General features: G+C 46.2%; 1 protein-coding gene across 1 annotated transcript; it reads left to right on the top strand.

Moving 5' to 3' along the window:
• The first annotated feature begins 1,302 nt into the window (after positions 1–1,302).
• LOC118092457 (uncharacterized) lies at positions 1,303–18,853 on the top strand. Its single transcript, XM_088656655.1, has 12 exons — positions 1,303–5,122; positions 5,777–5,835; positions 7,930–8,090; positions 9,063–9,187; positions 10,739–10,797; positions 11,526–11,662; positions 11,757–11,881; positions 12,350–12,408; positions 12,769–12,923; positions 14,873–14,982; positions 16,602–16,749; positions 17,212–18,853. Coding segments are annotated over exons 1-12 (4,917 nt in total). The 5' UTR covers positions 1,303–1,345; the 3' UTR covers positions 17,214–18,853.
• Positions 18,854–23,228: the final 4,375 nt, after the last annotated feature.

Below are 23,228 nucleotides of genomic sequence, written 5' to 3'. Positions count from 1 at the left end.
TTTGGTCAGGGGTGGGGAACTTGTGGCTCTCCAGATGTTGTTGGGCTGCAGATCCCATCTTCCCTGATCACTGACCATGTTGGCTGGGATTGGTGGGAGTCCAGCAAAATCTGGAGGGCCAGAGGGAGCTGTCTTATTCCAACCTTGCACTTAAGTACTGTAGCAATGGAATTGCATGTAGGCGAGTGAGCAGGCTGGCATAGCATGGATGGAGAACTCCATCCTCTGTACTTGGCATAGAAATCAAATGGACTTCCAGAAGAGGGAAGTCCTCTCTTCTGTTCTGACTAGTACTTTTTAAAAAATCTATCCTGCCTTTCTTCTGAGGTGGCATATATGTGGATCTCCCTCCACTCCCCATTTTAGCATCACAACCCCTGAGAGGTAAGTTTGACTGGGAGACAGTGAATGGTCTGAGGTCACCTAGTGAGCTTCATGGTTGAGTGGGGGTTTGAGCCATTGTCTCCTAGGTTATAGTCCAGTGCTCCAAACCAGAGTTTCCAAAACTTGCATCTCTAGCTATTTTTGGACTACAATTCCTACATACTTGCCAAGTTGCTGTCAGAGAAATAAGGGACTGGGCGGAAATAGCAGACCGGAAGTAGCGCTGCCGCCATTTTGGAACTGGGCAGAGCATGCTCAGAAGTGACTTTTGATGCTGCTTTGCCCAGTTCCAAAATGGCCACCGTGTCAGAAGTCGCACTACAGCCATTTTGGAACTGGGCAAAGCAGCATCAAAAGTCGCTTCTGAGCATGCTCTGCCCAGTTCCAAAATGGCCTCCGCGCCAGAATAAACCGGGGAAAAACAAAAAAAATCAGTTTTTTCAGCTAGGAACAGCTGGGAAAACGGGAATTTCCCGGGGAAAACGGGAGACTTGGCAGCTATGAATTCCTATCATCCCTGACCACTGGTCTTGGTGGCTAGGGATGATTGGAGTTGGGTTTCCAGCTGTTTTTGAACTACAGGTTTGGGAAACCCTATTCTAACCACTGCTTCACATTAGCTTTTATGAGTTGGCAGAGCTGGTGTCCTGGGCCCATTCACACAATTTACCCCATATTCTAAAATGATGGGGAGTATGCTTTTAAAATCCATTTTAATGAGCCTTTCTTCCATGGAGCACAGGTGTTGCTGCCATCCAAAGTAAGGTGCATGGTCAGCAGAGAGACTTCTCAGTGATGGCACCCATCTGCAGAATCCCTTGCATGGGTGGTGCTGTTCTGGCTAAATAATGTGGATCCTTATTAGCCTATAGGATTTATAATTTAGGTGAACTACTGTTCTCATACTTTTATTTCTGATTAAATAAATCATCTCTTCCTTCCAGTTCACAGCCAAGCAACCATGATGGGGTTTTTTATGATAAGTCAAACAACAGGACCACCTGGTGGCAAACAGGCCCCTTCCGGAAGCTCAAGTAAAGCCAGGAGAACATCCTCATGCTTTAATTTGGGTTTGGCAACAACTGCCCAAAGACAGACATGGCAAACTGTCTTGTCCATCATTCCTCTTCTTTTTGCCAGCACCGCTGCTTATAACGAAAGCTATTTAGCTGCAACTTACCAGACTCCACCTGGCACAAGACCAGGGTCTTCAGATTCCTTGCCTTTCCAGAACTTTACTGATGGACAGCAGTTGACTAGGCAAGACTTGGAAAATGTGTCTGACAGTGGCCGGCCACGCTTTCCTGCTACAGGGAGAGATCTGTATACGGCAAACTTATCGGCCAGCACGGCTGGCACTGTTGACTGGTCCATTGTTGCAAATACCCAGTGGGATTCAAGTAATGTCTCTGGAAATATAGAGTTAAACTTTAGTGAGCAAGGACCCCTGAGTATTGACTCGACCATCTTGGAGAGGGACCAGAACAGTTCTAATATTCTGGAGCTTGCAACTTCACTCATGCCTGATTCTGCAAGCATTTCTCTTAAGCTTGCTTCTAAAGGGGTTGAGCAGCTAGAAATGACCACGGCACCTCTGTCCTTCATATCGCAAGGAGTAGAAAACAAAAAAATGGAGGCTGCTTACACCATAAGGGTGACTCCTACATTGTCCCCAGTATTGCCTCTTCCAGACACGAGTAGCTCCTTGCAGTTGGATCAAAATACAACACACCAGTCTGCACCTGCTTTCCGAAATACAGCTGCTACTGATCAGCCAACTGCTGCTGACACTGTGGTCTTAACTTCAAGAAACCCACTTGCTCTGGAGCACATCCCCATGGTTGCACAGGGCCTACAGGAAACGTCGTCGTCTTCAACTGAAATGGTCTACAAAACCAGTATACATAGGATAATGGCTGAGTATGCCGACACAGCTACTTCTACACATAGTGACTTCCTCAGAGAGCAGGATAGGAAGAAAGAAGAGTCCTACCTAATATCTGTAGGTTCTGAGACACTGCATACCAGTCATCAAGATTCAATGACCTCTTCTGTTGGAACAACTCCTCCTGGAACCACTAATATAAGGATGAAATTTCTCCACCCAAGTAGTGGGCATGCATCCCATAGTTCTCTGGCTTCCACGTTGCACACTCCTGCCAATACCTTGCCCGGCTCTTCTTCACAGTCTTCTGGTGCAAGTTCACACAAGGCTGACTCTGAGCCGACAATTGTGTCCAACGGCCAGACACTAGATACCACTGAATCAGTGAGTAGAGGGCCTCCTGCAGCTGTCCATGTAACTTTGTCCCAGTCTTCCCTCTGGCCCTCACTTAGTCATTCAAATGAAGCTTTGCCAGCTGTTACTTTACCCGCTTTTACAACTTTGGCAGGCTCCACAGGCTCTAGAAAGTCCAGAGGGTTTCCCACTCTGCAGCAGCCTGAACTCCTAAGCTCTGGCTTTTCTCCACGTAGACCTGTCCCCATGACTACAGAGTCTCCTTTTGTGTCTTCACTGTCGGCTGCCACTGATGGAGCCCATGTCAATCCGGAGAACTACACTGAGGACCCTCTGAATTCTGTCTTCCCTTATTGGGAGGGTAAGGGCACAATCCCACCCACCTTACAATCTACAGCTGCTCTGACTAGCTCTTCAAGCCAACCAACCATGACAGAGTCCAGCACGAACAGGTCCCTGTGGTCCAAACCTAGAAATCCTACTTTACCCATTTCTCATAGTTTGACAGCAGAGTCTTCTGCTGATATGGCTCATGGCAGTGTTAACAAGCTGACTTTGGAGACTACTACACACATTCCTCATTCATCAGCAGATGGGGAGGCAGCGTTCAGCCTTTCTCTTGCCGCTGTGTCACTCAGCCTTGGCACTCATGCAGAAACTGGCCTGCCTGTTGGATCCCAGAGTTCTTGGATGAAAGAGCAGGTCACATCTCTGCCGTCATCTCTTGGTACTACTGAAGAAGACTCTTTTGCCACTCTTGGGGTGATAAGCACTTCTGCAGGCGAAGAAGCTAGGCTGGAATTGAAGGAAGATCCCTCTCCTGTACCACAGGAGCTTATGGGTTTCAATGAGGTCTCTACACATGGCACCATCTCAAACAGCATTAGCTCCTCACCCTGGCAAGCTTCAAGTTCTTCTTCACTTGGCACATCACATGCTGGGGATGCTGAAACAGGATATAATGTTGGTCCACTGGAAGGTGTAACCAACACTGCTAGTTACAGGGAGCAGAAGACCAAGCCCCATAAAAGAACTGCTGCTGCTCAACTGATGCCTATGTTCTCCTCGGAGGTCCCACTGGTGGCTTCAGGTGGTACTCCAGCTGAAGACTTGGTCTTTAGCTTAACTTCTGCAGAGTCTCCAGTTCAGCTGACAGATGAGCACTATGCTTTGCCCAGGAGGAGGAGTGGATCGATGCCAACCCCTTCTCCAAATTCTGTCTCTCTTGCCACGTCGAGGGTAGTCCTAAAGTCCAAGGAGCCTTCTGAGCCAGAGACTCTAACAGTGTCCTTGGCCACAAAGATGGCTAATGATTCTACTGTACACACATTTACAGCAAGAAGTGACGCTATGCGCCGCTCAAACCCATACCTAGAAACAGCAGAGGCTACCCTGCCAAATAGAGATGTTTCTGATGGAACGGTACATGCTGATCTCTCTACAGGAGACGCTACAACTAGGTCTGCAGCAGAATTTCTCAGTGTGACTTCCCAGGGATGGAAGCTTGCCATTCCAACATCATCTCATGCCACAGCTTCACATGGAAACATAACAGATTCAGGAAGATTTTCAGTCATTCCCACCCGTGGGTCTATATCTACAAGCTTTATCTCAATGGGCTCCTCTAGGAGCAGCGTTCCAGAGTCAATTTCAAAGATAAATGTTGAGGCTACCGAGGGCCTAATGAGCAGGTGGAAAGAGCATGTGGCACCTACCAACACAATGCTGCCCATTGCGTCAAGTGCAGAAACATGGACAGATGATTCGAAAGCCATTGCTTCTTCTCAAACAGCAGCTAACACTACAGATACAACCACACTTTTGCCTACAAGGGCCTCTGAGGTTGACTTCAGTGCCTCTAGTGTAGCAACTACACTGGGGACCATACTAGGATACAAGATCACAGATGCCTTTACTGCAGCTGTCCCACAAGTAGTTAGCACAATGGCTTTGCACATTGGCAGCTCAGGGTATGAAAGTTCCACTGCCTCTCAAGGCCCTGCATATCTGTCTCCCCCAGAGAGCACATCTACCCAGGCTGTCCCTGTGTCATCTGTTACAACAGATCTGCTGACTAGCCCAAGAATTCTACCTGGTGAGTTGACAAGAGCAGCTTGCAGGAATGCCCCTTGTACAGTGAGCACTAGAAAGCTTTTGGTTACTCTACTGGGGTCAACAGATGCCATGAAGAATGGGGCCAGTGCAGTTCTTGGCACCAAGGAGACCAGCCATGAGCATATAAGAAGCACAACTACACAAATGGTGTCTGGAAACCAAGACGGCAACACTCCAAATCAGCCAGTGTCAAAGTTCAAGGCTCCAGCACTGAGCCAGTTCACCAGGAATGAGAGTTTGACCTGGAGAACATCTACGCCACCTGTTCTGGCTGTGCATAATCTGCCTCTGCGGTTCCGTCTCATTGGAATTGATTATGAAGAATCCTTGGAGAACAAGTCTTCTCAAAGCTACAAGAAGCTGGAGAAAGAAGTAAAGTTGACCGTAAGTATTCTAGACAATGTTTTTTGTTTTTTTTTAAACACACCACCACACCTGTTTAACTGACGTTGGATCTGATTTTGGTGCACTTTTGACATCATCATTGTGGTAATCTATCCTTCCACCGCTTTGTCCTACAGGATTGTTGGTGGTGGGCCCTCTTCCCATGGGTGAGGCCAACTCTAAAAGTCTGTACTATTCTTTTTATCCCACTTGAGTCAATTACTTGCACAGTTGTACAGCAAATCTGCAACTTACGTGCATTTAACTTGAGCACACTCAGCTTTACACACTTGGCAATTAAATTTTTTAAAGAGGGCCAGAAAGCCTACTGTACAACTATAACATCTACACTTGTTGCTCTTTTCTCTTTGTGCTCTGGCTCTTCTGAAACTGGCAAATGGCCCCTGGAAAATTGGCCTAGGAGGGAATGTGCCCCTTGGACTGAAAAAGGTTCTCCACCCCCGTTGTTAAGGAGAAAACCACATCGTTATGTGTCTGGTCCAATTTGTCTCTTGCTGTCCAGGAAGAGCAAACACTGAACTTCATCCCATGGCATCTCCATCTGCATGTTTGTTCTGTGGGAACTCTGCATTCTAAATGTTCTTCTGGGCAAACAGTCCCTGCACAATAAGCATCTTTGTCTTCTGCTTTCAGTTAAACAAGATGCTATCTACCTATGAGACCTTTCTTCAAGCAAACATTCTCCATTTCTTGTAAGTTACTATTTATCGACCACACTATTGTGTTTCCAGAAAGAAAAAGGTTGGCCCGTTCAGAAGGTACCTGGCTTTCATGTCTTGAGCATTGCCACACCGCCTAGCTGTGAACTTTCACCTTCAATGGAGAATAAGGCCTTTTTTGAGGTGCACTTCAAGCTGAGAGAAAGAGCTCATTCATTCCTCACCCATGTCTGTTGGTTCAACTTGACCTACACTCTTCAGCAGGTCTCTGCTATACATTTCAAGAAGTAGCCTACCACTTTAAACAATTGTAGCTTCCCACAAAGAATCTTGGGAATCCAATTGTTAAGGGTGCTGTGAGATGTTTGGAGACCCCTCTTTCCCTCATTGAGCTACAATTCCAAGAGGTTCCTGGGCTTGATTGATAAGCCAACTGCAGCATGGTGAGGGGAAGAGGGATCTCCTAATCACTCTTAACGCCCATAACAGACAAGTTCCCAGAATTCTTTGGGGGAGGGGGAAATCACCACTGTACTAAGTAATACATTATTGCTTTGAGTGTATAGTGCAGGTGGGTCTTCACCACCAGTGCGCCTGTGAATTACCGCCAAATACCATTGGGTGGTTTGGAAATGCAAGTGTCACCAAGACATGGAGTATCTGAACCAGACTTTCTCACCCAAATACTACTGGATTGCACCTCTAGTCAGCCTTGACCATTGCCCATACTGGCTTGGCTGATGGGAGCTGCAGTTCAAAACATCTGGAGGGGCACCAGATCTAAACAGAGGACAACGAATAGAGGAGGCCCATGCCTACAAGCTCCATCCTAACCATCACACATTCAATGGGGAAGTCTCAATCTTCTCATTCAATTGAACAGGCATAGAGTTCTACCCAAAGTTGGGGAGCCTGCTGGAAGTGCAAAGAGGTGGAGGGAACGTTCTTTCATATGTGGTGGACATGTAAAAAGGTAAAAAAGTACAGTGGTGCCTCGCAAGACGAATTTAATTCGTTCCGCGAGTCAATTCGTTCGTCTTGCGAATCGCGGTTTCCCGTAGGAATGCATTGAAATTTAATTAATGCGTTCCTATGGGCAAAAAAAGAAATTTCAATGCATTCCTATGGGAAACCGCGATTTGCAAGACGAATTATTCACAAAATGAATTGACTCGCGGAACGAATTAAATTCGTCTTGCGAGGCACCACTGTAATTAAATTTCAATGCATTCCTATGGGAAACCGCGATTCGCAAGACGAATTTTTCACAAAACGAATTCGTCTTGCGAGTCACCATCAGATCGCAAGACGCATTCGTCTTGCGAAAAATTCATCTTGTAGGGCATTAGTCTTGTGAGGTACCACTGTATAGGGAAATGATTTATAATGAATTGAAAAAAAGGTTTAAAATTACCCCCCCCCCAAAACCACCCAGAGTCCTTTCTGTTGGGGATAACCCAGACTGAAATCCCCAGGTGTCAGAAAAGGTTATTTATGTATGCCACTACTGCGACCCATGTTTCGTTAGCCCCAAAATGGAAAACGAGCAAGGTCCTAATTAAAGAAGAATGGCAACTTAAGTTGACAGAATATGCGCAACTTGCAGACTTCACATATAGAATAAGAGAACAAGAAGAACATACGTTTAGAGAAATATATGGGGGGGGGGAAATTGTGTACACTTGAAAATGTTGGCAGCATTAAGATCAATTCAACAGTTTAAACAAGTTTTGATGGATGCAATAATGAAATATTGAATGGTTTAGTTTTTGTAAAATATGCAGGGATTTATGACATTTAAAATGAACCATGGAAAGAGAAGAAGGGAAGTCATTGATATTTTAAGGATGGTTAAATGAGTATTTTAATGGGAACACTCTAAGACCCCATTTCCTCCGGGCATTCTGAGAATGCCTGAGAGCCAAACCTTTGCTCTCCAAGTAGAGTTTAAAATGGTTAATCATAGCACGTCGTCCCAAACTTGCTTTTCTAGGAACAGGGGATCATATTGATCAATTTGATGGCACTCCAGAGGCTGGTGGATTGTTTCCTCCTCGCAATGGGGTTATGTTAGGAGGTCCACTAGAGGTGGCCAAATACATTGTGGTTGTTCTGGCTTCTCCCCAGGAATGGCTCTGTGATCGCTGAGGCTGTGGCTGTGTTCCAGGCTGGAGGCCCTGTTCCCACACCCTCGGACATCATCCGTACAATTGTCACCGAGGTGGAGAGGCGGGAAATGGACACCTTCTTTGGCTGGAGGGTGGATGTGAAATCTCTTCAGTCAAAAGGTGAGCTTTGTTGGAATATCTGAAAGCCATCATAAAGACAAGGAGGATCTGGACGTTGCAACAGCTATGATTGCCGCAGCCAGACTAGTCACAGCAAGAAACTGGAAATCTGATAAAGCATTTGACGTCTTATAATGGTATAAAAATATATGGGATGTAGCATAGTTGACACAACATGTGTATTATATAGATGAGTAATTGAAGGACGTGTAGCAAATGAATTTACTGAAAAAAGAAACAGTAATTGTTGAATATTGGAACAACTACAGTATGTTCAGCCTTATATTAACAGTATGAGGTCAGTTTACTTGCAAGATAGCTGTATACCATATTTGCTCACTCAATCGCTTGTTACATGTGCACTGTAATACAGTACTTGCTTTGCAAGTATTTATTTTAGTTGTGTGCATGATCGCTCTTTTACACTCACAACAGCCCTGCAGGGTAGATTTGGTTGCGAGAGTGCCTGCCCAAGGTCAGCTCTGTGACTGAGTAGGGGGTTTGAACCCAGCTCTCTACTCCAGCTCTCTCTCTCTCTAACACACACACACACATACACACAAAAACGTGTCTCAAGATCAACTGTCTATAATATATATTTACAGAAGATGAATAAATGAGTAAATTAGGTTAATTTGGATATGCAGAGGATATTAAAAATAAATTTAAGGAGCCGCAGAAAGAGGGGGAAGTCAGATTTTAAAATGTCAACATGATTGTAAAGTTAGTGAAATGTATAAAAAATAGTGAAATGTATAAACCTGAAAAATATGTATATATATTTTAAAAATCAACTGTCTATACAGTACAGCAATAATAGCAGTCAGTTGATAAGCTAGAGGAGGGAGGAAGAAAGCAAGCATGTTCCTTTTTCCATTAATAATTATAAAACAAATCAAAAACATTAGAAATAAAAGCAATTATTATTAATTGCTATGTCCCTTGAATGTTAACTGTATCCCCACCCACTAGGGTTCAGCTTGAAAAACCTAGAACCAGAGAAGCTGGATGTATCATTCACGGTTCTGGGGCTGGGATCTTCAACATCATTTGATGGCATCATGAACTTGGAACAAATGGAAAAGCTAAGACGCAAGGTAATGGGGTGAAAGGCCCTTTGGCTTCAGGTGTGGGAGACTTAACATCTGGAAGATGCTGTCCTCCTTGTGAGTTGGTTGCAATCATTCTCTTTTTACCTTTCTCATTCTGATGTAGTTTGGTGGCTGCGGCAATGTAGCATAATCTTTTAAGAGTGTCTGACACATCCTGCCTAAGCTTATTGGTGCTGGTGACAACTCCTCACTTAGAAAATGGATCCTCCCTTACCCACAATAGCTCTCAACCCTGCTTTTAGTGAATTGCAAGCCACCTAAGAGTATCAGATGGGAGCAAAAGGCAGGGGAAAAAAGTGCAGAATAAAACTAAGGAATAGATTGCAGCTAATGTAGTTTTGTAGGCAGTGCTTTGGGTTGCTTGGCATCTGCGGTGTTGAAGAAGCAGTTATGGGATCAAAAGCAGTGATGGGAAATCTGCAGCCCCAAAAGCTAGGAGGATTGCAGCTTCCATCATCCCTATCAGCCACAGGCCAATGGGAGCTGGGAGTCGAAACATAATCTCTTGGGCACCTGCTCCTGATCTAGAGGGAAGTACATAGCTGGCATGCCACCACAGAGGAGACCCCCTCTGGCTGGCACCTGCCTGACCTCCACAAGTGGCAGCATCTGAGAAGGCCTTCAAATGGATTAAGGGGCAAGTTCACCTGGAGTCAGGTGCTGCTTTTACATACCGTGGTCAGGTCTTGCCCTGATTGGGAAGCAAAGGAGGACATGGCTTGAATGGGTCTGGGAAGATTCCTCTCTTACCTCTTTGTGGGTCCCAAGTGCCTTCAGAACCCTAGCCTGTGTGTCTGCTCTTTCCCCTTATTCCTGCTTCAGTCAACATCTTGCTCCCATCTCTTGTTTCTTGCCCTGTTCCCACCCCTGTTTACTCCCCGCATCTCTGCTTGTTCCTCCTCCATTTCATGCTTCCTTACACATTCCCACTTCCTCCCCATTCTCCTTTCACATAGTGCCTGGGATCCACACCCAGTGTATCTCTCATCCCACCGTTATGCTCTGCTGAGCTGAGCGGCGCTGCATCCTCAGCATCATAGCTGCCAAGTCTCCCGTATTCCCCGGGAAACCCCCGTTTTTCCAGCTGTTCCCAGCTGAAAAAACGGATTTTTTTGTTCCCCCCGGTTTATTTCTCCCACAGGAACTTGGCAGGTATGCTCAGCATGGCTCCTCCACTTTATCTTTTCCAGTCCAACTGGCTCACCTTCCAGCTGAACCACCAACGCTGTGGCGCATTGAAGAGGAATCTCCCCCAAGCTCTGCTCACAGGGTTCTTGTGGCCTCATACTCCCTTGTTTGCCATGGAACCCCAAGCACTGCTAAGCATGAGACTCTCAATCTCAGGGTCATGGATTCAAACCTCACGTTGGGCAAAAAGATTCCTGCATTGCAAGGGGTTGGACTAGATGACCCTGGGGGTCCCCTCCAACTCTACAATTCTATGATTCTGTCCAGCGGTGGTGGCTCCAGCTTTGAGGTTTAACATCTGCATGCTGATGAATTATGAGTAAGAACAACATTGACTTTTGTCTGTAGGTGGTCCTGTTGCTTGGAACTCAGTACACAGTCCAGAATATCTCTCTTAATCAAGTCAGGTATGTACTGGGCCGGGCAGTGGTGTGGTTGGGCAGCTTACAAGCATCTGCTTCTGTTTTGTGTTCTAGTGGGAAGGATCCACTCCTGAAGAAGGTAAATCTGTGGCCATGACAATCTCCTATACTAGATTTGTACTGGCTCAAGCAAACAGCTTGTATCTCAGCAAAGCTTTATACTGGGGAAAGGGGAACCTGCGGTCCTCAATGTTGGACTACAACTCCCATCAGTCCAGGCCAGCATAGCTAATGGTTGGAACTTTTAGTCCGGCAATATTTTGGATGCTTTCACACGTTCTTCTTCCCTACTTTATAATCTGATCCCTAGAAAGTGCTGGTGTATACTTTTTGAGCTGGAGGTATGAGCTATCTAGTACCTAAATGCCTAGGCTGGTCAAAACTGGATAACCTTCCCTTGGTTGTGTAGTGTTGGTGTGTATTGATGGAACCTTTGGACTTGACTAGGAATAAAATGCTTTTCACCAGTAACTTGTTGCTTGAGGACGACCTCAAAGACCTTTATGATTGGGTGCCTGATCAAAACCAACCCCAAGTATTAAAACAGTCAACGTTTTTCAACATGTTTGGCCAGGTGCCTGCTTAATAATAATTTTATTATTTATACCCCACCCATCTGGCTGGGTTGTTTAGGGTGTATTGTAGCACCACTTGGGAGTGGGTAGGGAAACTCTTTTATGTGCACAGGGTAACACAACTTGTGTTGCTTGCAGATATAGCCAAGGTGGTGTCGATATAAATGGAGAGGTCTATATTGATACCATTGCTCATGTGGACGTTGGCTGGGCTCTAAAAGAACTGATGGGGCTTAGAAACTACTCTGTAGACCTCACGTCTCTCTCCATCAATGGTCAGTAGCCTCTCTCCTTCTGGCTTGCTTTTAAGGATGATGACGGGTGGGAAGCTTAATTCTCTGCCCCTAACCCCATGCTTTCTGCTTCCAGGGTCACGCCTAAGTCTCCAGGTCTTTCCAGTGTCTTTCTTGGTAACCAACAGGATATTCAATGAGAGAATGATGGATCGTTCTTCTGTAGAGCATCAGAACCTTGCCAGGGATATATCTGATGTGGTAGGCATGAGATGTTAATACAAGCAAAATGTTAATGGTTGGTAGGGTCTCTAATACAAGGGCAGGGGACCTCCAGCAAGGCCACAAAAGGCTCAAAGGCAAAGCCACGTATTTGTGTAGGATTTTGCTGCTTGCAGGAAGCAAATGAAGGAATTTAAGCTTTATTATCTCCTAGGATTTTGAGTAATGATTCACAGAGCAAGTGACCAAATCAGGGCTGGCCCTACGGCCAGGCAACCGCGCTGTGCCTGCCCGCCCGCCGCACAGCAGCACCTGTGGCAGCCGTGCTGCGCCCGCCCGCCCACCGCGCTGGGAAACGGGGCGGGGGGGGGCGCTGGAGGGATCCGTCACTCCACGGCGCCAGGGGTGCTTAAGACGGCCCTGGACCAAATGTAAACATCTCTTCTCCTCCTTCTCCTTCTCCTTCTCCTTCTTCTCCTCCTCCTTCTCCTCCTCCTCCTCCTCCAGCTAACGCATATTCTGGGGAAGTACAAAAACCTCCTGCAAGTGGCAATCCGAGACATCACGTAAGTAATTCTGTCTTGATTTTCACTTGCTCTAATACAGACCAGGCACTGAAAGCTGAAACTCACAGGTGAGTCTTTTTTTCATTTGCAAAACCTGCACAACCTTTTCAACCTTGGAAAACTGGACTTGTTTTTTAAAGGCTAAGCTTATCTCTTTTAAAACCAAGGTGACTCTCCCACTAGCTGCGTCTCTTATTGTGTGAAGATAAATATATTAGTGGGCTTTTCTTTTTACCCCTTCTCCACAATTGTAAGTTTGCCTGGTCTGCCCCTTCCTCGCAACTGGGAATTTAGTCAAGTTTCTGCACTAGGGTAGTGCTGAAAACTCAGTTTAAGCCTATCTCTTTGTCCTGACTGCAGCGGTGGATCCCTGATATGTCATGGAGATGTGATATTCCAGCACCCAGCTCCAACAAGCAAGGATGTCCTACAGACGCTCACTCTTTCAGTTGGCCCAAAGGATTATCTGGACTCTTCAGATCTCAAAGTGGACCCATTCTCCTTTACTGTAGCAGGTATGTCAGTATAAGTTCAGAAAGGGGCCTTAAAGGGAAAGCCAGGCACACAGCCTTGTGCTAGATACATACATAGTGGAATGAACTTGGGGCAGTTTCAAATTCCACCCATCCTAAGATTTGCTCACAATAGCCTACAGGTATTTAAGACTGCTGCCACCACCCTGCTTGTATTAGCAAAGTGGGGCTCCTGGAGCATGAATCTTGAGTCTGGGGACCAAATGCACTTCTCTAGGCCACTCCCCTGGCCCTCAAAACTCCCCCATATGTGTGTCACCTGCAGGGATGTACTGTTGAGGGTACCAGGGGGGCAATTTCTGAAGGGATGCAAACCAGGTGCCCCAATGCAGGTGACTCCTCCCCGCTCACCAAGGGCCTTGTCAGCCAGCCAGGCTTCCCTCTGTGCAGGCGGTTAGGCAGTTCAGCGTGACCCCACTTTGCTCTGGTGCGGGTGGAGTCATTCCAGCAGTGAGGGTTGGGCTTGCACCCACTGCATTGCATGTGCTCCTGCCCACCCCGGGCACCAGCAATCAATGCTATGCTGCTGGTTACATGACTAGAACGTATCCTTGGAGGATCGAGGTGTGTGTGTGCACACTAGCCTTTTGTCCTCATTGCTCTGCCTACTTTTACCTCTGGCCCCGCCTACCATTGGAATATGGGCCTTGGAAGATTGTCCAGAAGGAAATGTGGTCCTCAGGTTGAAAGGTCTCTAGCCCCTGCCATGGAGTCCAGGGCAACAGCTTCTGGGGGAGGTATTTGGGCTGGCTAGAGGGCCTGAGATCAAAGGGCCTGTCTTACCTAACAAGTAGACTTGCTCTGATCTGTTGTTATTATTTTCAGGGCTGGCCCTATGGCCAGGCTGGGTGGAGCAGGGTCGGCAGGGGGGTGCCACGCTGGGAAACAGGGCCGGGGAGGGCGCGCCGGAGGGATCCGTCGCACCACGGCACCAGGGCGCCAGATATACTTAAGACAGCGCTGATTATTTTATATACTGCCCTATACCCAGGGGTCTCAGGGTGGTTCACAGAATAAAATCAAGATATAAAACCACAAAATACATAATAAAAATGAAAACAACAACCTAATATCCCCCCCCAACCCCACATTTCAAAAGGGCATAGCATGTAAATCAGATCAACCAAAGTCCTGGTTAAAAAGGAACATTTTTGCCTGGTGCCTAAAGGTGTGTAATGAAGGCACCAGGCGAACTTCCCTGGGGAGAGCATTCCACAGATAGGGAGCCACTGCAGAGAAGGCTCCGTTCTTGTGTTGCCACCCTCCGGACCTCTTGAGGAGGAGCCACACAAAGGAGGCCCTCAGAGGATGATCTCAGGCTCCGGGTAGGTTCATATGGAAAGAGGCGGTCCTTGAGGTATTGTGGTCCTGAGCTGTTTAAGGCTTTATAGGTCAAAACCAGCAATTTGAATTGGGCCCAGAAACTAATTGGTAGCCAGTGCAGTCGGATCAGGATCGGTGTAATATGCTCAAACTGTCTTGCTTTGGCGAGCAACCTGGCCGCTGAATTCTGCACTAGCTGAAGTTTCCGAACTGTCTTCAGAGGCAGCCCTATGTATAATGCATTGCAGCAATCTATTCTTGAGGTTACCAGAGCATAGACAATAGTAGTTAGGCTATCCTCATCCAGATAGGGGCGTAGCTGGGCCACCAGCTGAAGCTGATGGAAGGCACTCCGTGCCACTGAGGCCACCTGAGCCTCGAGTGACAGCAAAGGGATCCAGGAGTTACCCCCAAGCTACAAACCTGCTCCTTCAGAGGAACTGTAACCCCATCTGAAGCTGGACCGATAAAGCACTTCTGAATTATAATCTGCTTTCTCCCTCTGCAATTAGCAGGGGGTGGTAGATGATGAACTTCCTAGATGAACTCATAGGAACCATCCAACTCGATGATTTTGTGACTTCTCTTCATTTTAAATATTTATTTAGGTGATCGGCTGGAGCCTCCCGTTACACATCGAGATGTCTCTGGCTATGTGGTAGCCATCCTTGTGCTCTGTGTCCTTGCACTATTTGTTCTTCCTATCCTGGCTCTGCTGGTAAGAATCTCATATGAACCATACAATCATTCTTTTTTTGTATCGCTCTTGCCCCCTGTAAGGGTTCTTGCTTTGTCTTGCCCTAGATCAGCATTTCCCAAACTTGGGTCTCCACCTAGCTGGTTTTGGACCACAACTCCCATCATCCCCAACTTGCAGGACCCCAGTGGTCAGGGATGATGGGAACTGTAGTTCAAAACAGCTGGAGACCCAAGTTTACGAAACACTACCCTAGTTAAAGAGCATCTCCCTCCCTGTGCCGCAATCAGAACCAGGGTCAGAATAGGTGACAGTGTCCAATGGGTCAAGGCAGATCCTGCTATTCAGTTTTTCCCTTAGGCAGCTGACCTGATGGCAGTTGGAATGCCCCCCCAAGCCAGCTGGGAGCTTGATGGAGTTCCGCTCCACCCTCATCTATGTCAGGAATCATTTTTTTATATCACAAAATGTTTTTGATTGTTTCCTTCTGAGTCTGGCATGTAGAAGGCAAAGTGTGCTGAAAATAAGGCTCTTGAGCAAACGGCAAGACAGAGGTGCAGAACCTGATCTGGACAGACGGTCAGATCTTTTTCTCCTCTGTGCCTCGCTGGCCAGTGCCATCCACCCAATATGCGGGAGGTGCTGTGGACTAAGCCACTGAGCCTCTTGAGCTTGCCGATCGGAAGGTTGGCGGTTTGAATCTGTGCAACGGGGTGAGCTCCCGTTGCTCTGTCCCAGCTCCTAGCAGTTTGAAAGCACGACGTGCAAGTAGATAAATAGGTACTGCTGCGGTGGGAAGGTAAACAGCGTTTCTCTGCACTCTGGTTTCTGTTACGGTGTTCCGTTGCGCCAGAGGTGGTTTAGTCATGCTGGCCACATGACCCAGAAAGCCTTCTGCGGACAAACGCTGCCTCTCTCGGCCTGAAAGCCAGATGAGCGCCACAATCCCATAGTCACCTTTGACTGGACTTAACCATCCAGGGGTCCTTTAACTTTTAGCTTTACCCACCCGTCAGTCAGCTGATGGCACAGGGACACCCGGTGATGATCACCAAGACTTCAGAGGACAGCACAGGCCTATCCACTGGTGGGCCATCACTTGAATCCTGCTTTCTGCAGCAATTGGCCATGCAAGGTTGGGACTGTCCTCTCTCCATCAGTCCCAGCCAGTGTGGTCAATGGTCTGGGGACAAGGGATGTAGTTCAGCAACATCTTGGGGAGCACGCAACTGGCACCCTTGGTCTACAGGAAGAATATGGTTTGGTAAAGCACTAAATGCTTAATCTTGTATTAGGAGAGATCTTCAGATGATCCTGTGATGTAGGAATGATGTACATCTTTGGCAGGGGCATGCCTGCTTCAGATTTCTGGAAACAGCTTTCTTTTGTACTATGAACAGCATATTCCATTGAGCGCCACTTTGTTTGGAAGCCTGAATAGCTCCATTGGTTAAAGCATGGTGCTGATAATGCCAAGGTTGCAGATTTGATCCCCGTATGGGACAGCTGAGTGTTCCTGCATTGCAGGGGGTTGGACTAGATGACCCACAGGGTCTCCTTCCAACTCTACAGTTCTATTATTCTAACTGGAAACTTGCTAGGCTACAGTCTCTTAACCAGCTCTACTAACTTCTCCTAAGCGAAAGGTGCTTGGCCGGAGAGACAAGATTATAATCAACAGGGGGCGTGACCATGAAACAGGCGTGGAGATATTTGAACTAGATAACCCAGGATTCCACCGAACTCCGGAGGAGGTATACTCCAGACTGTCAGAACATATGGAAAAATGTGAGTGTGCAGCCAGCTCTAAAGGAGTTGAAAGTTCCCCAAACTGGCTTTTGAAGAACCTAGAAATCTTTGGTATTTTGGTTATATGGCACTACATGCCTTGGATTTTTTATTTTTATTTTGGCAGGGGAAGAAGGGACAAGGGCTTCTGCCATGAACAAACTTATTTGTGCATTGCCAAAGCACAACATCTGAATTGGCAGTGTGCTGATAACTGAATATACTAACCAAGGCACGATCTTTCCCTTTTATGAGCAGAGTACACCAGGCTTTCATGCTTCTGAATGAAAGCAAAAATAATTTGTGAAGACACACTCTCTTGATGTAGCTCAGATTTTTAAATTCTAGCAGATTAGAAATGTTGAAATAGTGATGGGGGATTTCAGTGTGTCCAGCATTGAAATTCTCCCAGTTCACGGGCTTCTGGAGTTGACAGCGATCTGTTTTGCCTTTTGCCCACAGGATGGTGCCAGATGCTCTTAATCTTCTGCAAAACCACTCGACTAGAAGAATCAAAGGCTTGGGATGAAGATGGGATGTTTTCATACCATCTGAGCTGGGGCCTTTTTGTCTGCTGATGTGATACCAAACGGTGTCTGAGCCGGAGTGGCTGAGGATGCAGGAAGGCGTCAGCTGGCCACATCATAAGAAGATACAAACACAAATACTGATCTCAACGCAAAATTGCCGCATACTATCTGGAATAGAATTGGGAAGGGGGATGTGGAAGCAACGGAACTTTAAAAAAGAGGGGAGTGTGTAATAGCTTCCCTTTGTAAATGCCACAGTTGATTTACTGGGCATCTCTTTAAAACTAGAAGTGAGGTTTTAACGCCAGGAAAGGCAAATGGTCCAGAACGAGAGTGCAAGGCTGGTTGTGTTCTATCTGTAGCTTTGAGGAAGGGTGGCCCCAGTACTTGAGCAAACAGGTCAAGAGGTTTATTACTCCTTTCCCTTGTGCCCATGCTTGAGGCCTTCATTGTAAAGATCTCTCCTCCCGAACCAGCAAAGCAGTCTCGTAATTTTTTTTTATGACTAAGCTGATCTTTTATGTATGTCTTTAAAACATTTCTTATTACTTTGTATGTCTAGGGCATAGAAGTTGGTTTTTTGTTTGTTTTTTCCTGATTGGATGTTGTGTTGTTCCTGATCAGATCTTGGTAGGATAAGAACTCGAGGTGTGTTGGAGTGAGGGGTAGGCAGATTTTTTGGGGGGTGGGGTGGGGTGGGCAGATAGAGCCCTGGTTATATCTGATGGTAACAGTCTCTTGAACAACCTGCAGACTTTGAAGCTCTGAACACACCTCTCTTTTAATAATAATAAAGTGAGTATGTGGCCCTTTGCTGCTATTCCTCCAGATTTCTGCAGAAGCCAGGTGGTTTCTACATCATGAGGAGTGTGAGAGGGACTTTCGCTTTGGTTTTCTAGCTAGAATGTCACAAGGGTGAAATTGATACAGACTGCCAGAGATCCCAAAGAGTCAACTTGTTATTTCAGCAGCCCACCTTGGGATCCAAAAGATTTTATTAGTAGATGCACTAATTTCCAGGTGAGATCTTTAGCTAGACTGTATGTTTAACTGCAGGAATCTGGGTTCTTTCATTAACTTTGAGGAAGATGCCCTACCCCTGGCTTCACACCTTTGCTAACGGAGGTGTCTTATGTCTGTATTTTTTTTTGAATGTCTAGTTTAAACTGGGAGTGGGGCACCTCTGGCCCTCCAGAGGTTGTTGGACTCCAACTCCCATCAGCCTGAGCCAGCATGGCCAATGGTTGGGGGCGATGGGAGTTGTAGTCTACAGAGGTTCCCTGCCTCTGGTTTAAAAGGTCCCTCCTGAGGAAATGCAGTACATTCTGCTCACATTGCCTTTCCAAGGGAGCATCAGTTTTTATCTCATTTTGGCTTTTATCCCTGGCAAATGGTTTCCCCCTCCGAATCACTTGGCAGAAGTGCCTTTCTTTTAAAGTAATTAAGTTGAACCTGGTTAGTAAACACAATATACTTCCTCCCCTCTCCCCTCGGGCTCATTGCCATTCTTTCCAAAGAACGATGTTATGTATTAAAATATAGTTCTGAATAAACTGCAACAACCTTGTTTTTTGAAGCCTGTCCTTGAAAAGTCTTTGTGGGGTATGTTGGGAGAGAATTCTGCTCAAAATGCTGGAGTGTTGCTGCTGGTGTGGATATGAACTAGATGTAGCAGTGGTGTGGGGTTAAGGCACCATGCGGACCACGCCATGGCTTTTCTCTAGGATATAGCAAAAATAAGCAGGTTACTTAAGATTGTTCTGAAAGCCTTTTATAAACAAGAATAAAACAAGAGAACACATCATGTGTAACTCCTGGGATCCCTGACCATTGGCCGTCCTTGCTGAGACTGAATTGGGAGACTGTACCAACTGGAGGCCACAGGTTTCCCAACCCTGCTCTAACTTTCATTTGTATCAGCCAGCAGTAAATCACAGCTTGCAAGTTGGAGTTAACCCTTTATTATCAAAAACACGATCGATATAGGAGTGTCAGGCCTAATGAGCACAGCACCTCCTCTCCAGTAGGTCTTGCCCCGATGAAAGGTAAAAAAAAAAAGGTAAAGGACCCCTGGACGGTTAAGTCCAGTCAAAGGCAACTATGGGGTTGTGGCGCTCATCTTGCTTCCAGGCCGAGGGAGCTGGCATTTGTCCACAGGCAGCTTTCTGGGTCATGTGGCCAGCACGGCTTAACCGCTTCTGGCACAACAGGACACCGTGACAGAACCCAGAGCGCACAGAAACGCCGTTTACCTTCCTGCCACAGGGATACCTCTTTATCTACTTGCAATGACGTGCTTTTGAACGGCTAGGTTGGCAGGAGCTAGGAAAGAGCAACGGGAGTTCACCCTGTCACAGGGATTCGAACCACCAGCTTTCTGATCGGCAAGCCCAAGAGGCTCATTGGTTTAGACCACAGTGCCCTGATGAAGCAGTATCTGAGGCTGAAGGTTCCTGCTTCCCACAGATGCCTAAGCCCCCTCCTCTCAAGGTCCCCCCCCCAAGCAATTGGAGACTGCACCTGCACGACACCAATCTCTTCTCTGCCCTTTTCATGCCTCTTCTGGTTCTGGGAGACAAGTGAGGAGGGGAGCTTGTGCCTCTTCATTAGCCTGACTCATCTCAGCCTCTTGCCCTCTCTCCTCTCCTCAGCTTTCCTCAGCTCACTAAGCCCTGTTACCTTTTCAGCTTCCAACACCTCCTCTTCCCAGTCTTCTCCCTGTGACCACTCACCATTATCCCACCACCACTCACTGGGCTCTGAGCCTTCTACCCTTGGGAGTTTCCCACCTGGTACCTCTCACCATTCATCTGCGTCCAACCAGTCCATGGCATCACCATTCACAAGTTTGCTTCTTTGGCTCTAAGGCCACCACACCCCTTCTGATATGATAGATCTCTATAAAACTATGCGTGGCATGGAGAAAGTGGAGATGGAAAGGTTTTCTTCCCTTATAACACTAGCATTTTTAGACATCCAGTGAAGCTGCATGTTTGAGGAGTCACAACAGAATTAACATTTCAAAACTCTACTTCCTTCGCCCTCTTTCTGCGATTCCTTAAATTTGTCTTTTATATTTTTTTCATATTCCAAATTCTGGTGGCTTGTTGTTGTTTAGTTGTTTAGTCGTGTCCGACTCTTCGTGACCCCATGGACCATAGCACGCCAGGCACTCCTGTCTTCCACTGCCTCCCGCAGTTTGGTCAAACTCATGTTGGTAGCTTCGAGAACACTGTCCAGCCATCTCGTCCTCTGTCGTCCCCTTCTCCTAGTGCCCTCAATCTTTCCCAACATCAGGGTCTTTCCAGGGAGTCTTCTCTTCTTATGAGGTGGCCAAAGTATTGGAGCCTCAGCTTCACGATCTGTCCTTCCAGTGAGCACTCAAGGCTGATTTCCTTCAGAATGGATAGGTTTGATCTTCTTGCAGTCCATGGGACTCTCAAGAGTCTCCTCCAGCACCATAATTCAAAAGCATCAATTCTTCGACGATCAGCCTTCTTTATGGTCCAGCTCTCACTTCCATACATCACTGGTGGCAGTCAGCTTTGAAAGAGGATTAAGCAAATTCTTGGAATTCCTTCTAAACTGTATAGAAATGAATTCATGTATGTGACTACAGCGGCAAGAATGTTACTCGCCCAAAAATGGAAAGAAATCTCAGCGAAAGAAGAATGGATACAAAAACTTATGGATTATGCAGAAATGGCAAAACTTACTGGAAAAATAACAAAGAGAACAAACTTCTAATAAAAGAATGAAAATTTATTGAAATGTATAAAAGTGAAAATCATAAAAAGGCAAATTCATGGAAGACAAGGCTACGTCTTCCCTCCACTGCCAGAAGTGGGATGCCCCTGAATATCTGTTCCCACAGGTATCTGGTCAGCTACTGTGAGAACAGGAAGCTGGAGTAGTTGGGTCATTGGGAGGGGTCAGCTCAAGCTGTGTGCTGCCATACCATGTATGCTTCCTTTGTGATCTTGTCAGATGGGGGGGGGGTAACATAAAGGAGGTTCTGTACATGGTTTCCCTTTAAGGGGCATGTAAGTGTGGTGGTGGTGGGGGGCATTATAATGGGGGCAGAGGGCCTTCTTGGTAGTGGTGCCCACTCTGTGGAACGCCCTCCCATCAGATGTCAAGGAAATGAACAACTACAGTGGTACCTCGATTTACGAATAACTCTACTTACGAATGTTTCTACTTATGAAGGAAGCTCCGCCCGCCATATTGGATGCGGTTTAGATAGGATTTTTTCAACCTACGAATTTTTAGATAGGGTTGCTTCGACTTAGGAATTTTTTCTCCCAATGCATTCCTATGGGATTCGACTTGCAATTTTTTTCGACTTACAAATGTGTGTTCGGAACGCATTAAATTCGTGAGTTGAGGTACCACTGTATCTGACTTTTAGAAGACACCTGGAGGCAACTCTGTATCGTGATTTTTTTTTATGTCTAATGTTTTACCATATTTTTATATGCTGTAAGCCACCCAGGGTGGCTGGGGAAACCCAGCCAGATGGGTGGGGTATAAATAATAAAATTATTATTATAAAAATTATAGTAAATCCATGCATTTTTGTTGATGAAAGGGTTTCTAATATAAACCTATGTAGTAAGATAAAATGTACTTCTCTAAACCACCACATCGACTCTGCTTCCAGCAATGATTTGCTTGGCGTGAAAACAGTTGAATGAACAGCAATTTATGGGAGTCGCAGCCCAATAAAAGTCAATACAAGCACAGTGGACTGCATAATGAAAGTACAAATTGTGGGAGTGGAAAATAGATCTGAGCCGTGTGTGGGCAATTAACAAAAGGATCAGCTAAGCATCTAGATTCAAAGCACACTCTTCGGTGGGAGATAACTTCCAGCAAAGTTAAAAGCACTATTAGAGTTAACCAGCAGCATTGTGTGGAATATACGTTGTTAAAACACTTTTGCAGATCGTGTTTAATCTGCTTATACCGGTAGGTCTTGCCCCCACTCTCTACCCCTCTAGCAAAGCACAGGCCACACACTGTTGAGTAAGTTTTAAAAGTTTTACTTACTAAATCAAAAGCTCTTGTTCATGCATTATTGCATGCAGCAACACGGAGAACACAGGTAGATTATTATTGGGTGTGAAATACCCAATATAGTTCAACTATGAAGTCTAAATAATTGTATCATAAATTGTAGAGTTGGAAGGGACTCCAAGGGTCAGCTAGTCCAACCCCCTGAACTCCACCTGCTCTGTGCCTGTGTGATCAGGGTCCTCACCTTTTGGAGAGTCTATTCAGAGCTATGTACAAATGTGTGGCAGTCGAGAGCAAAAGCACCCAGAAGTGCCCTTAGGCTAAGTGTTTTCAGGATAAAGCCCCTTCTACAATTGGATTGAAGACTTATATACAAACTTGCAACATATGAACAACTTGCATATAAATGCAGACTTGCCATGGACAAATTCAGTGATATTTGGAATCCATTCTTACAAATACTGGAATAGGTTAAGATCTGGTGCAGTACAATAACAACAACCTTGTAAAACACCCAGTTTTGGGTTCCCTCCCTCCTCCCTTATTTCCCCTTCTACATGGCTTCTGTTTCTCTCTCTCTCTCTCTCTCTCTCTCTCTCTCTCTCTCTCTCTCTCTCTCTCTCTCTCTCTCTCTCTCTCTTATTTACATCTTATCATGTTTAGTGCACATATAATTATGTACTTTTTGAACTTTCAATAAAGGTGCTGTTTGTTTTTATTTAAAAAAAAAAGAATGAAGTCCCAGTGAGTCAAGGCTGGGTTGTCTCCAGCTGAGGCTCATTGCTTTTATTCATTCTCTACAGCTGGCTGGCAGGGGAGGCAAGGCTACCGGTACTTACAGGCAGCTGTGAAGGGGCTGGATCTGCAGCATTTAAAACCTTCCTCTCCTGCCTTGGTCCTCTTTGGGGCACAGTGGTGGTGGTTTAATTT

Source organism: Zootoca vivipara, chromosome 13, assembly GCF_965207765.1.
Source record: "Zootoca vivipara chromosome 13, rZooViv2.hap1.1, whole genome shotgun sequence".
In the NCBI taxonomy this organism is placed as follows: Eukaryota; Metazoa; Chordata; class Lepidosauria; order Squamata; family Lacertidae; genus Zootoca; species Zootoca vivipara.
This window is presented reverse-complemented; position numbering and strand designations above follow the sequence as displayed.